This window comes from Belonocnema kinseyi, chromosome 5, assembly GCF_010883055.1.
Source record: "Belonocnema kinseyi isolate 2016_QV_RU_SX_M_011 chromosome 5, B_treatae_v1, whole genome shotgun sequence".
NCBI classification, from domain to species: domain Eukaryota; kingdom Metazoa; phylum Arthropoda; class Insecta; order Hymenoptera; family Cynipidae; genus Belonocnema; species Belonocnema kinseyi.
Window position 1 is genome coordinate 95552296 of NC_046661.1, and position 14585 is coordinate 95566880.

Here is a 14585-nt window from a genome sequence, read left to right on the forward strand (position 1 = left end):
AAGTTTCTCTTTTTCAGTATAAATATTGCATCTTTCTGGGGGAAATGCAACTTTTTTGGTTCTTTCGTAGAAAATTCAACTTTTTTTTAAATATTTGGTTGAAGCACTTCGTGAACAAATTTTTTCTTCTTCAAGATTCAGATTTTTTGTTGAAAATTCATCTTTTTAGAGAAACTACATCGGTGAAACTTAAACTATACGGTTAAAAATTTATTTTTTTTTTGTTTAAAGGCTTATGTCTTTGGTTGAAAATTTAACTGTTTAGTTAAAAAGCCCTTTTTTGGTTTAAAAATAAATTTTTAACTGAAAATGTAACATTTTCATTTTTTTAAGATTGATACTTTTTCGTTCAAAATTTACTGCTTTTTTGAAAAATTGAAATATTTCAGAGAAAATTTACTTTTTTTTTAATTTATGTTTTGGTGTTGAAAAATGAACTAAAATTTTTTCTGGATGAATGTTTGACTTTAAAAAAAGTCGTTTTTTATTAAAAATTTAACGGTTTTAGTACAAGTTTGATCTTTCTTGGGTAAAAAAGCAACTAATTTGTTGGAGAATTGAACTAAAATATTTTTAAACTGAAAATTAAACTATTTTTTTGAAAATTTATCTTTTTGATTTAAAAATTCATCTGTTTTGTAGAAAATATTTAAATATTCTTGATTGAAAGTTTATTCTTTTGTTTGGAAATTCTTTTCCTTAGTTGAAAATTCGACTATTTGATTTTTTTAAATCCATATTTTTTTTGTTCAAAAATTCATGTATTTTTATCAATTTTTAACTTCCGGGTTGAAAATTATTCTTTTTGGATGAATATGGATTTGTTTGTTTGAAAATTTTAATATTTTGTTGTAAATTAATTTTTTGTTTTTAGAAATTATACCATTTTATGCTGAAAATTAATCTTCTATAGTGGAAAATTCATGTTTTCCTGTTGGAAATTCAACTTTTTGTATTAAAGTAATATTTTTTAATCAAAATTGATCTTTTTGGTAGAGAATTCATTTCTTTCATTGAAATTGTTTTGATTGAGAGTTAATTTCCTCAAATGCAAATTTAACTATTCCATTTTTTGTTGAAAATTGATCTTTTATAGTTGAAAATATAGCTATTTTGATGAAGATTGAACAATTTTCTTAAAAATTTGGTACCATTTATTAAACAAATTAATTTTTTTTAATACAAATTTAAGTAGTTAATATTTTGTTATAAAAACCTTTTTTGACGATGAAAATGTTACTATTTTATTAAAAATTGGCTTTTTTGTTATACATTTTTTTAAACAGAAAATATAACTATCCCATTTTCAGTTAAAGTTTATCTTTTTTAGTGGAAAATTCGACTTTTTTGTGAAAAATTGGTCTTCTTCGTTGAAAATTATTATTTTTTTGCAGATTCATCATTTTATTAAAAATTCATGTATTTTATTTAAAAATCTTTTTTTTTACAGAAAATTAATCTTATCAGTTAAAACTTCATCCTTTTAATTTCAAATTTAACTATTCCATTTTTGCTTCATTCCACTATTTGATATAATTTTTATCTTTTTTTTTTGTAGAAATTTAATCTTTATTGTTGAAATTTCATTTTTTTTGGTTAAACACGAGTTTTTGTGAAAATTCGTCTTCTTATTACAAAAGTAATCTCATTAGTTGAAAACTTAATTTTTTGTAAAGAACAATTTTTTCGCATTGAAATTGTTAAATTGATCTCCTAGGTATGAGGTTGTTTGTATACCTGAAAGAAAAAATTATTATATATTATTATGAAAAAATACTATTATAAAATTGTTCTGACTGTATTTTTATTGAAAATATTAATTTCGGAAAGAGAATACAATCATATGTTAGTAGAAAGGTTCAAAATAATTAAATGGTTTTGATAAATAAATTAACATTGTAATGATATTTTAAAAGATAAACTTGAGACAACCTATCCTATCTACTATTTTTTTTAGGTTTCAAGAAATTATGTTTAAGGCTCTTAACGAATTGTCAATTATTTTTTCCGATAAGGGGCATCCTTTGTGAGAGAGACAATCTCTCTCGGTTCCTTTTCCTCTTCTGATAAAGTCCATTATCAAGCTACCGTTAACGTATTGCTGTAGCCATTCATTGCTGTTGAAGAAAAAAATCGATAGATTAAACAAAAATATAAAACTAATAACAATAATATAAATAAATTATATGTATATATATATATGTATATTATATATATATATATAACCTAATATAATAAATAATAATTAATATATAATATAAATTAAAAGATAGGATATAAAAAAATTTATATCATAATTTATCCTAGATTTTATTACCTGACGATACCATCGATAATTTTTCCAGTGCTGGTTTGATTTTCCGAGTTTTTGACTCCCGTCACTAATGAACATAATATTCGTTGAACGCAGGGTGTAACATATCCGTTACGTAACAAAAAATCGGTTACTGTGTCACCAACATCCCCCAACGGAGAACCCTCGTCCATCCCTAAATTTAATTTAAAATCAATTTAAACATGTTTGCTACAGATCATGGAAAACCTGAAAAAGTGGGGGAATTTTTGGATAAACTGGGGTTGAAGTTAAATTAATTATTTTGTTGAGAAATCCATAATTTTGTTAAACACTCATTCTTTTTGGTTGAAAATTCAACTGTTTTGTAAATAATTCATTTATTTGGCATAAAAATTCAATATTTTTTATACAAATTTGTTTCCTTTATTTATTTTTATTGTTTAAAAATACAACTCTTTTGTTCAAAATTGCTTTTTTTGTTGTTGAAATATCAACTATCATATTTTTCGTTGATAATTAAACTAATATATTAAAAAAATTTTTTCGTTAGAAATTATTTTTTCAATTGAAAATATAACTTTTCCATATAATATTCTAACTTCTGAGCTGTAAATTTAGGCTATTTAATTTTGTGAAATCTATTTTTTTCGTTTTTGTCATACTTTGTTTGAAAACTAATTTATTGGTTTCCTGGTTTGAAAATTTATATTTTTCCGTTGTAAATTTATCCATATTGTTAAAAATTCGACTTTTTTTATATAAAATGAATCTTTTTCGTTGCAAATTAATTTGAAAAATCATTAAAAGTATAATTATTTTCTTGAAAATCCATATCTTTTTGTCAAAAATTTTGATTTTTTTTAATTCATTTTTTTCTTTGTTGAAAATGCAGTTTTCAGCTGAACATTTTACTTTTGAACTGTAAATTTAGGCTCTTTAAGTTCTTTGATCCATCTTTTTTTGCTAAAAATTCGTATATTTTTATCGCAATTCATCTTTTTTGGTCAAAAAGTAATGATTTGATTGAAAACAAACTTATTGGTTTCCTGTTGAAGTCTTGAACTGTTTTGTAGAAAATTCGTGTTTTTGGCATGAAACTTAAACATTTTGGGTCAATTCTTTTTTCTATATTTCCTTATTTACTTTATCTCTTTATTTATCTTTCTGGGTTAAAAATCAAAATCTTGTTAAAAATTCAATTCTTTCTTTGAAAATTTAACTATTTCGTTAGAAATTCGTTTTTCGTATATTTTTTTCAACTGCAAATATAACTGTTCTCTTCTTGGTTAAAAATGTATCTTTTTTAGTGGAACATTCATGTATATTATTAAAAATTTAATTTTTTTTGTTGAGGAATCCATAATTTTGTAAAAGACTCATTCTTTTTGTTTGAAAATTCAACTGTATTGTAAAAATTCTTCTTTTTGGCATAAAAATTCAATATTTTTGATACAAATTTATTTCCTTTATTTTGATTAAATTATTGGTTAAAAATACAAATCTTTTGTTCAAAACTCGTGTTTTTCTTGTTAAAATATCAACTATCATATTTTTCGTTCATAATTGAACTAATATATTAAAAATTCTTTTTTTTTCGTTAGAAATTATTTTTTCAATTGAAAAATATAACTTTTCCATTTAATAATATAACTTTTGAGCTGTAAATTTAGGGTATTTAATTTTTTTAATCCGTTCTTTTTCTTCTTTGTTGAAAATTCATTTATTTTTATCAAAATTCTTCTTTTTCGGTCAAAAATTCATCATTTTGTTTGAAAACTAATTTATTGGTTTCCTGGTTTAAAAATGTATCTTTTTCCATGATAAATTCATGCATATTGTTAAAAATTCGAATTTTTTATGGAAAATTAATCTTTTTCAGTTGAAAGAGCATGAAAAGTACAAATATTTTGTTGAAAATCCTTATCTTTTTGTTACAAATTTTGATTTCTTTTGTTGAAAATGCATTTTTCAGTTGAAAATTTAACTCTTGAGCTGTAAATTTAGGCTCTTTCATTTCCTTAAACCATCTTTTTTTGTTAAAAATTCGTGTATTTTTATCAAAATCCTTTTTTTTTAATCAAAAACTCATTTGTTTGTTTGAAAACTAATTTATTGGTTTCCTCGTTGAATATTCAACTATTTTCTAGAAAATTCATCTTGTTGGCATAAAGATGAAATATTTTGGATAAATCCTTTTTTATATATTTACTTATGTACTTAATTTCTTTATTTATCTTTCTGGGTTAAAAATCCAAATCTTGTTCCAAATTTCTTTCTTTCTTTAATTATTTCATTAGAAAATCGTATTTTAGTATTTTTTTCAACTGAAAATGTAACTGTTCCCTTTTTAGTTAAAAATGTATCGTTTTTAGTAGAACATTCATGTATATTTTTAAAAATTCAATTTGTTATTTTGTTGAGAAATCCCTAATTTTGTTAAACACTCATTCTTTTTAGTTGAAAATTCAACTGTTTTGAAGAAAATTCTTCTTTTTGGCATAAAAATTCAACGATTTTTATACACATTTTTTTCCTGATTTATGTATTTACTTTATTTCTTTATTTATCTTTATTGGTTATAAATTATTGTTTCAGCTGAAAAATATAACTTTCCCATTTTTTGTTCAAAATTTATATTTCTTATTGGAAAAATCATGTACTTTGTTAAAAATTCGATTTTTGTGTGAAAAATTAACACTTTTGTTAAAAATCAATTGTGTTCGTTGCAGATTTTTTTTTAATATTAACGATTTTGTTGAAAATTCATATACTTTGTTGAAAATTCTTTTTTGTTTGTAAAAAATTAGTCTTCATAGTTGAAAATCCATACTTTTATGTTGCAAATTAAACTATTTGGTTCAAAATTAATTCATTTTGTTGAGTATTCATTCTTTTGCAGACAGTTAATCTTCTTGGTTAAAAATGTATCTTTTTGTTTTGAAATTCATTTCTTTTATTGAAAATTTAACTTTTGAGCTCTGACTGTATGCTATTTAATTTTTTTTAATCCATCTTTTTTTGGTAAAAGTTTATTTATTTTTATCAAAATTCATCTTTATGCTTGAAAAATAATTTATTGGTTTCCTGGTTGAATATTCAACTGATTTGCAGGAAATTGATCTTTTTGAAGTATAAATTCAACATTTTGGATTAATATTTAATTTTTTTATTCAATTTCTGAATTTGTTTTTATTTATCTTTCTTGGCTGAAAATACTATTTTTAACTCGTTTTTTTTTTGTTAAAATACCTACTATCATATTTTTCGTTGATAATTTACATTTTTGGTTGAAAATTCATTTCTTTCGTTGACAAATGAGCAATGGTGTTCAAAATTCATTTTTTTCTTGGTGATGAATTATTTTTTCAACTGAAAAATATAACTTTTCCATTTTTGCTGAAAATTTAACTTTTCTAGTGAAAAATTCATGTAATTTCTTGAAAATTCGATTTTCGTATGGGAAATTAAACTCTTTCCTTGACAATTAATTGGGCTAGTTGCAGATTTATTTCTTTTATTAAAAGTTTAACGATTTTGTAGAAAAAATTAATATATTTGTTTAAAAATTCATCTTCTTGGTTGAAAAATTATCTTTTTGTTTAAAAATTCATGTCTTTTGGTGGAAATTTAAGTCTTTTATTTTAAATTATTTTTTTATTGAAACTTAATTTTTCAACTGAAAATCTAACATTTAAACTTTAAATTAAGTCTATTTAATTTTTTTCATTCATATTTTTTTGATAAAAATTCATGTGTTTTTATCAAAATTCATTGTTTTTGATCAAAAATTCATTTTTTTGTTTGAAAGCTTCTTTATTCGTTTCCTGGTTGAATGTTCAACTGTTTTGTCGAAAATTCATATTTTTTGGTATAAAGATGAGATATTTTGGATAAATCCTTTTTTATGTATTTACTTATTCACTTAGTTTCCTTATTTATTTATCTTGGTTAAAAATTCAACTCTTTTGTTGAAATTTATTTCTTCCGTAGAAACTTTAACTATTTCATTAAAAGTGTGTTTTTTATTATAATCTTTTTTTTTAAATTCCATTCTTATTTAAAAATGTATCTATTTCAGTGAAATATTCATCTTTTTCGTTGAAAATTAATTTTTTTGGTTACCGATTTATCATTTCAGTTGAAAATTTATTAAAAGTTGAACTATGTCATTGAAAATCCATCCCTTCCTGTTAAAAATTTTTATTTTACTAATTTATTTTTCTAAATTAATTTTACCACTGAAAATTTAATTTTGAGTTGTAAATTTAGGTTCTTTAATTTATTTTAACCCATCTTTTTTGTTAAAAAGTCGTGTATTTTTATCAAAATTAATTTTTTTTTATTACAAATTTATCTTTCTGATGTAAAAATTCATTTTTTCGTTGAAAATTTTGCTGTTTGATTAAAAATTCGTTTTTTAGTATATATTTTTTTCAACTGAAAATATAACTGTTCCCTTTTTGGTTAAAAATGTATCTTTTTTAGTGAAATATTCATAAATATTTTTGAAAATGCGATGTTTTATATAGAAAATTGATATTGTTTATTTACAATTTTTTTTATAGTAGATTTATCATTTCAATTGAAAATTCATTTCTTTTGTTACAAAATTTGACCATTTTATTGAAGATCCATAGTTTTCTGTTAAAAATTTAACTACATGGTTAAAAATGCATGTATTTTAATCAAAATTAATATCCTTTGTCAAAAATATATCATTCTCATTGAAAGTTAATTTCTTTAATTTAAAAGTTTAACTATTTTGTTTAAAAAAGATGTTGGAAATTTAACTATATAGTTAAAAATTCATGTATTTTAATAAAAAATAATCGTTCTTGGTAGAAAATTAATCTTAATTCATGTTGGAATGTTTAATATTCTGATTCAAATTTAATTTCTTTGATTGGAGAATTTAACTATTTTGTTGAAAATAAATTTATTCTTATTGAAAATAAATGTCCGTAACGGTAAATTTACCCATTTCATTTTTTGTTGAATATTGATCTTTTTTAGTTAAAAATTCATCATGTTTGATAGAAATTTAATTGCTAATCTTGTTGGTTGATATCTATATTATTTCTTTGAAAATTTAAGTATTTTTATTTGGTTATAAACTGAAAATTCATATGTTTGGTTGAAAATTAGATTTTTTGTTGGAAAATTGATTTTGTTCTCTAAAAATTCATTTATATGGTTGCAGATTCACCATTTTAGTTGAAAATTCATTTCTTTTAATAAAATTTGATTTATTTTATTGAAAATTCACGCATTAGGTTAAGAATTCATATTTTTCCGAAAGAAATTAATCTTCTTGGCTGAAAACTGATCTTTTAGGATGAAAATTTATTTTTTTGGTTGAAAATGTAAGTATTTTGTTGAAAATTCGTTTCCTTTGAAATATAATTTTTTCGTCTTAAAATGTAAAAACCAGACTTTTGGTTGAAAATTAATAGTTTTCGTTGAAGATGTAATTATTTATTGAAAAATTGTTTTCCTGTATATAAATTATTATTTTTTAACTGAACATATAAATTTCATTTTCAGTCGAAAATTTTATATTTTTTAATGGAAAGTTCGTGCATTTTATTGATAATTCGGCTTTTTCGATAGAAAATTAATCTTCTTCATTAAAAAATCATCTTTATGGTAAAAAATTTAAATATCAAATGTTTAAAAATTCATTTCTTGTGTTCAAGATTGATCATTTCAATTGAAAATGTATGTTTTTTTTAAATTCTTTTTTTAACTGCAAATTTAACTATTATTTTTTTTGTCGCAAATTCATCTTTTTATCTTTAAAATTCAACTATTTCGTTCAAAATTCATGTTTTTATCGAAATTCATCTTATTTGTGTCAAATTAATCGTCTAGGTTGAAAGTTAATTTTATTGATTGAAAATTTATTTCTTCTTATTGAAACCCCATGTTTTAAATAAAAATTTAATTATTTCATTTTTTAAATTGAACTTCTTAATTTAAAAATTCAGTTATTTGATTAAAAATTCATCATTTTTGATAGATTCTTAATCTTTTTGGTTAAAAATTTAACTTCTTTATTTAAAATTATTTTTTTTTATATCAATTACTTTTTTAACTCAAGATATGACTATAAATTGGTTAAAAATGATTTTTGATTATTTAAAGATTCATCACTTTAATTGAAAATTAATGTATTTTGTTAAAAATTAATCTTCTTCGGCTGAAAATGTAACTATTTTAAAAAAAATTCTTATTGAAAATTAATTTTATTGTTTGGTAATTTATTTCTTTGATTGAAAATGTAACTATTTGCTTGAAAATTCATTTTTACTTATTAAAAATAAATCTTTTTAACTGGAAATTTAATTATTTCAGTTGTTAATGCAAATTTATATTTTGTAATGAAAAATTTGTCTTTTTTGCTGAAAGAAAAATCAGGGAATTTCGAAATTGTGATTTTGTAGCAACTCTGTTAATCTTTTAATTTAATTTAAAATTATTATCTAAGATTGACTAGATATTTGTAAAAATAAAAGTTTGTTCTTACGATAACGTTGAGAATCTTGAGAAGTAGGTTTGAATAACAGTGGTATGACAAATGCGCTAGAGGCGAATAATATTCCCAAAAGTGTTATTCCTTTTATGTTAACTTTTAAAAGGGATGATGGTCCTCTGGAAGATTCACTGCGTTCTAATGGAATTGATAGAAATGGAACGCCTACATTGAACTCGAGCTGAAAATAAAAATAAATAATTAAGAAGTAATAAGATAAAAAAATCATTTTCGGTTGCTTTTTAGCATCATTTTCTATAAACAAAACGAAAATCTCTTCTCTTTAAATTGGTTTCAGTCTGAAAAAATAATGAGGAAGTAATTAAATTTTTTAATTAAGTTAATTTAGCAATTAAATAGTTAATTTATGTGAATTTAAAAATTAATTTCGTTTTGAGAAAATAGACGAATATCTAGGGTTTCTACATCTCAGGTAATCCAGAAATTCAGGGAAAGTCGGGGATTTTTCGGTAAACTAAAGTTGAAGTTAATTTTATTATTTTTTTGAAAATACAAAAATTTTGTTAAGCAGTCATTCTTTAGGTTGAAAATTAATCTTCTTGGTGGAAAATTGATCTTTTGGATAGAAAATTAATTTATTTTTATTGAAAATTCTTGCTAACATTCAACTATTACTTCGAAAACTCTTTTTTTTTTACTACAGATTTAATTTTTTTTGAAAATCCATTGTTTTAAATTAAAATTCTACTATTTGGTTAAAAAGTTATGTATTTTAATAATTTCTCTTTGTTTCGATCAAAATCAATTTTTTGGTAAAAAATTAGTCTTAGTTAAAAGTTTATCTTTTTGGTTGAAAATTCATTTATTTTGATTGAAAATTAATTTTTTAAACTGAAAATTAAACTGTTAAATTTTTTGTTAAAAAGTTATATTTCTAGATGAAAATTAAATTTTTTTTGTAGAAATTTATACGTAGAAAAAATTTAACTACTTTTTTGAAAATTCTGTTTTTTTACTGAAACTTTAACTATACACTTTTCTGTTGGAAATCCATTTTTGTAAATGAAAATTGAACAATTTGGTTAAAATATCATGCCTTATTATCAAAATGAATTTTTTCGTAAAAAGTTAATCCTCTTGGTTGAAATTTTATCCCTTTGTTTGAAAATTTATTTCTTTTTATTAAAAATATTTTTTTTATTTAAAAGTCTAACTATTCCATTTTTTGTTGAAAATAAATCTTTTTAGTTGAAAATTTATCTTCTTAGTTAAAAAATGATTTGTTGGATGGATATTTATTTTTCTACATTGAAAAGTAATTTTTTTAACTGATAAGTGAACTATTTCGTTGAATATTTATTTTATTTGGTAGAAAATCAAGTTCCTCACTAAAAATTCAACTATTTCTTTTTTTGGTTGAAAATACGTGTTTTTTTTCCACTGGAAAATTATTTTTCTCAAATTTTAGTTATTCTATTTTTGGTTGATGATTTATCATTTGGGTTGAAAAACCTTTATTTTGGTTTATAAATTAATTATTTCGTTGAAAAATAGGTTTTCCGCTTGAAATTTGGTTTGTTTGCTGAAAATTTAACTATTCCATATTTGTTTGAAAATTCAAATTTTTCATTTTTAAATTTAATTTAAAAGTTAAAATATTTGATTGGGACCTATATGATGTGTTAAAAATTTATCTTTTCAGTTAATAATTCATTTGTTTGGTTAAAAATGAATTTTTAAATTGAAAATTAATTTTTTTAACTGCAAATTTGAACATTCATCTGACTGATTGAAAATTGATATTTTTTCATATAAAATTCATTTTTTTTTTGGTTAAATATTCATCATCGTAGTTAAAAATTCATTTCTTAACTTCAAATTTAACTATTTCGTTGCAAATTTATTTTATTTGGTTCAACATTTTTTTCTGAATATTGAACTATTTTGTTGAAAATTCTGGTTTTTTGTTGTGGAAAATTTATGTTTATAGCATTATAATTATTCTATTTCGGGTTGGAAATATGTCTTTTTTTTTGGTAAAAAATTAATCTCTTAGTTTAAACATTCAACTAATTGATTAAACATTCTTTTTTTTGGTTGAAGATTCATCATTTTAGTTAAAAATTAATTTTTCTGGTTGAAAATGTAACTATTTTATAAAAAATGAATATTTTCTAGTAGAAAATCAATCTTCTTGGTTGAAAATTCATCTTTTTAGTTGAAAATTCATTTCTCTGCTGGATAGTTCTTTAGTAATTTGCAAATTAATTTTTTAACTATTGAAATTTATCCTTTTCGATAGAAATTTAATCTTCTCATTTGAGTTGAAAAGGAATTTCTTTGTTTTAAAATGTAACTATTTTGTTGAGCAATGTCCCATTTTTTGACTAAAAATGTATATATTACATTTTGGAATGAAAATTGATCTTTTTCAGTCGGAAATTCATTTCTTTGGTAGAAAATTAGTTTTTTAAATTGATAATTAATTTTTTCAACTGAAAATGTAACTGTTACATTTCGAGCCGAAAGGTGATGTATTTGATAGAAATTTTATCTTCTCTCTTGAAAATTAATCTGTTTGGTTGAAAATTGAACTTTTCGTTAAAAATGTAATTTATTTATTTCAAAATTTCACTAGCACTAAACTTAACACTAAAAGTTTTTCCAGTAATTTTAAAATTGGAATTTTTTAGCAAGCCTGATATCTTATGCTATGATTTTTTTCACACATTTTAAAAATTACTTACATCAATTTTCCCAAGTTTGGAATCATAGGAAATAAGCCGTGCACTTTTTTCCTTAATCTCTGGACCGTGTTGTAAAAAACTTCCAAATTTGAAAAGGTTAAAAGGTCCAAAAAAGTAAATTACTATTACGTAAATCACAGAAATCGGCGGATTCCTCATTTTCACTGACTTTAGAAAGAATAATGCAGTATAAAAAAATTATTTTAATTTCAGAAATTGTTTAATTTTAGAAATTCTTAAATACCCGAAATTTCCTTATATTTAAGAAAATAATTTGTTAAAAAAAATTGTCGGATGTGATTTCACGCCATTTATTTGTTGTCCGAAGCAACCAATATTACAGTAGGCATATTTATGAAGTGGCTAATTCTAAGGGGACTCTATGTATAACTTACATGCCCACTCTCGGGCTAAAAAGACATACTGATTAGCCTGTCCTCTCGTGTGAAAATCACAATGGGTTTTTTTTCGCGTTCTAAAAATTAATGAGCCTGACACCCGGATGTTAAAATTGAGACGAGACAAATAATAATTGACGTCGTACAAGTGCATTTTCCTTTCATTTTCTATAAAATAAGGAAGAGAATAAGTCACTTTCGATTGCACTTCCTGAAGCGAAATGCAGAACGAACAGTACTTATCTTTTAATTGTTTCATTATATTAATTTAGGAAGAAAAAAAACATATCCGTCTTAAGGATCATTCACAAATTACGTGACGTGTTTTTCTTTTGTTTAAATAAAGATGAGAATATAATTTCCGTAAAGTGTATGAGAAGTTTCATTTTCAGAGTGGCCGCAAAACTTCATTTTCAAAATTTGTTTTTAAATATAAATCTTTTTTTATTGCTAAGAATTCAACTTTTGTAGTTGAAAATTTAATGAATTAATTGAAAATGAAACTATTTTGTTGAAAATTCGTTTCTTTTAATTGAAAATCAATGGTCATAAATGCAAATGTAAGATTATTAGTTTTTGTTGAAAATTAATCTTTTCTAGTAGAAACTTCATGTTTATTTGTTGTTAAGTCATGTTTTTCGGTTGAAACATCGACTTTTTGGCAGAATATTAATCTTCTCTAAAAATTCATCTTTTTGGTTGAAAATTTGTTTCTTTTGATTGAAAATTAATTTTCTTAACTGCAAATTTAGTCATTCTATTTTTCGTTGAAAATTGATAATTTCTAGTGAAGAATTTGTCTTTTCTTGTTGAAAATTCGACTGTTTGGTAGAAAATTAATATTTGTCATTAAAAATGCATCATTTTGTTTGAGAAGTCGATTAAAAATGTATTTATATTGTTGAAAATTTGTTTCCTTTGGTTCAAAACTAATCTTCTTAACTGCAAATTTTTCTATTTCATTTTCTTTTAAAATTTGATCTTTTCTGGTTGAATATTCATATATTTGTGTGCAAAATTTCAATTTTTGGTAGCTAATTAATATTTTTCATTAAAAAATGTTTTTTTTAGTCAAAAGTTCATTTATTTTATTGAAAATTCGTTTCTTTTAATTGAAAATTAATTTTATTAACTACAAATTTAATTTTTCCATTTTTATTCAAAATTGATCTTTTATTGTTCAAAATTTGTTGTTGTTAAAAATTCGACTTTCGGTAGAAAATTGATCTTCTTCACTAAAAATTAAACTTTTTGGTTGAAAAATCATTCCTTTGTTAATATTATTTATTAAAAATTGATTTCTTGGATTGGAAATTTTACTATTTCCATGTTAAGTTGAAAATTGATATTTTCTATTTGAAAATTCATGTTTATTTTTGTAAACTAATTTTTTTTGTTGAAACATCGACTTTTTGGTAGAAAATTAATCTTCTCTAACAATTCATATTTTTAGTTGAAAATTTGACTATTTTGTTGAAGATTTGTTTCTTTTGATTAAAAATTAATTTCCTTAACTGCAAATTTAGTCATTCTATTTTTCGTTGAAAATTGATAATTTCTAGTGAAGAATTTGTCTTTTCTTGTTGGAAATTCGACTGTTTGGTAGAAAATTAATATTTGTCATTAAAAATGCATCATTTTGGTTCAGAAGTAATTTCTTCGATTAAAAATGTATTTATTTTGTTGAAAATTTGTTTTCTTTCATTAAAAACTAACCTTCTAAACTGCAAATTATACAATTCCATTTTCTTTTGAAAATCGATCTTTTCTGGTTGAATATTCATATATTTTTGTGTCAAATTTGAATTTTTGGTAGAGCATTAATATTTTCATTAAGAAATCATCTTTTTAGTCAAAAGTTAATTTTTTTAAAAGTTCATTTATTTGGTTGAAAAATTATTTATTTGATTGGAAATTTGTTATTTAATTGAAAATTAATTTTCTAATCTACAAATTTAACTATTCCTTTTTTATTGAAAATTGATCATTTATTGTTTAAAATTTGTTGTTAAAAATTTGACTTTTTGGTAGTAAATTGATCTCGTTCACTAAAAATTAAACTTTTTGGTTGAAAAATCATTTCTTCGTTAAAAAATCTATTTCATTGAAATTTTTTTAATTTGATTGAAAATAAATGTTCTTAACTGCAAATTTAACTGGTCCATATTCAGTTGAAAATTGATCTTTCCTATTTAAAACTTTACTTTTTTTTAACATTCGTCTTTTTGGTAGAAAATTAATATTTTGTATTAAAAATTCATCTTTTTAGATAAAAACACATTTCTTAGATCAAAAATTGTACTATTTCCATGTTAAGTTGAAAATTGATATATTTAGTTAAAAATTCATGTTTTTTGTTATTGTAAATTCGACTTTTTGGTAGAAAATTAATCTTCTTCGTTAATAAATCATCCTTTTCATTGAAAATGTATTTCTTTGATTGAAAATTAATTTTTTTAATTGCAAAGGGGGAGGGTCGGTAAGGCCGGTTTTTGGCCTAATTTATTTTCGGACCAAAAAATCTGAAAAAATCATGGTAGTATCTTATAAGTATCCCGAGTCGATTGGACGCTAAACGGACTAACCTCCACCCCCCAGCCACCCCCACCCCCCTACAAATATAGGAAACACCACTACCTACCAACTGTATT

The 14585-nt window shown here is 22.3% G+C and overlaps 1 protein-coding gene across 1 annotated transcript; it reads right to left on the reverse strand.

Moving 5' to 3' along the window:
- Nucleotides 1-1899: 1899 nt before the first annotated feature.
- LOC117173232 lies at nucleotides 1900-11861 on the reverse strand. The gene is made up of 4 exons (XM_033361693.1): nucleotides 11537-11861; nucleotides 8823-9009; nucleotides 2318-2489; nucleotides 1900-2117 (listed from the first exon to the last, which is right to left on the reverse strand). The coding sequence occupies exons 1-4, from the start codon at nucleotides 11693-11695 to the stop codon at nucleotides 1961-1963; spliced, it is 675 nt and encodes a 224-aa protein (XP_033217584.1). The 5' UTR covers nucleotides 11696-11861; the 3' UTR covers nucleotides 1900-1960.
- Between the last annotated feature and the right edge of the window lie 2724 nt (nucleotides 11862-14585).

What these genes read in the sequence shown, in the direction of transcription:
- LOC117173232 (XM_033361693.1), bottom strand. Translation starts at nt 11,695, where the DNA reads ATGAGGAATCCGCCGATTTCTGTGATTTACGTAATAGTAATTTACTTT. An exon ending in CCAAACTTGGGAAAATTGAT is followed by an intron (nt 9,010 to 11,536) that starts GTAAGTAATTTT and finishes TTTTATTTTCAG; the next exon opens with CTCGAGTTCAATGTAGGCGT. An exon ending in TCAAGATTCTCAACGTTATC is followed by an intron (nt 2,490 to 8,822) that starts GTAAGAACAAAC and finishes AATTAAATTTAG; the next exon opens with GGATGGACGAGGGTTCTCCG.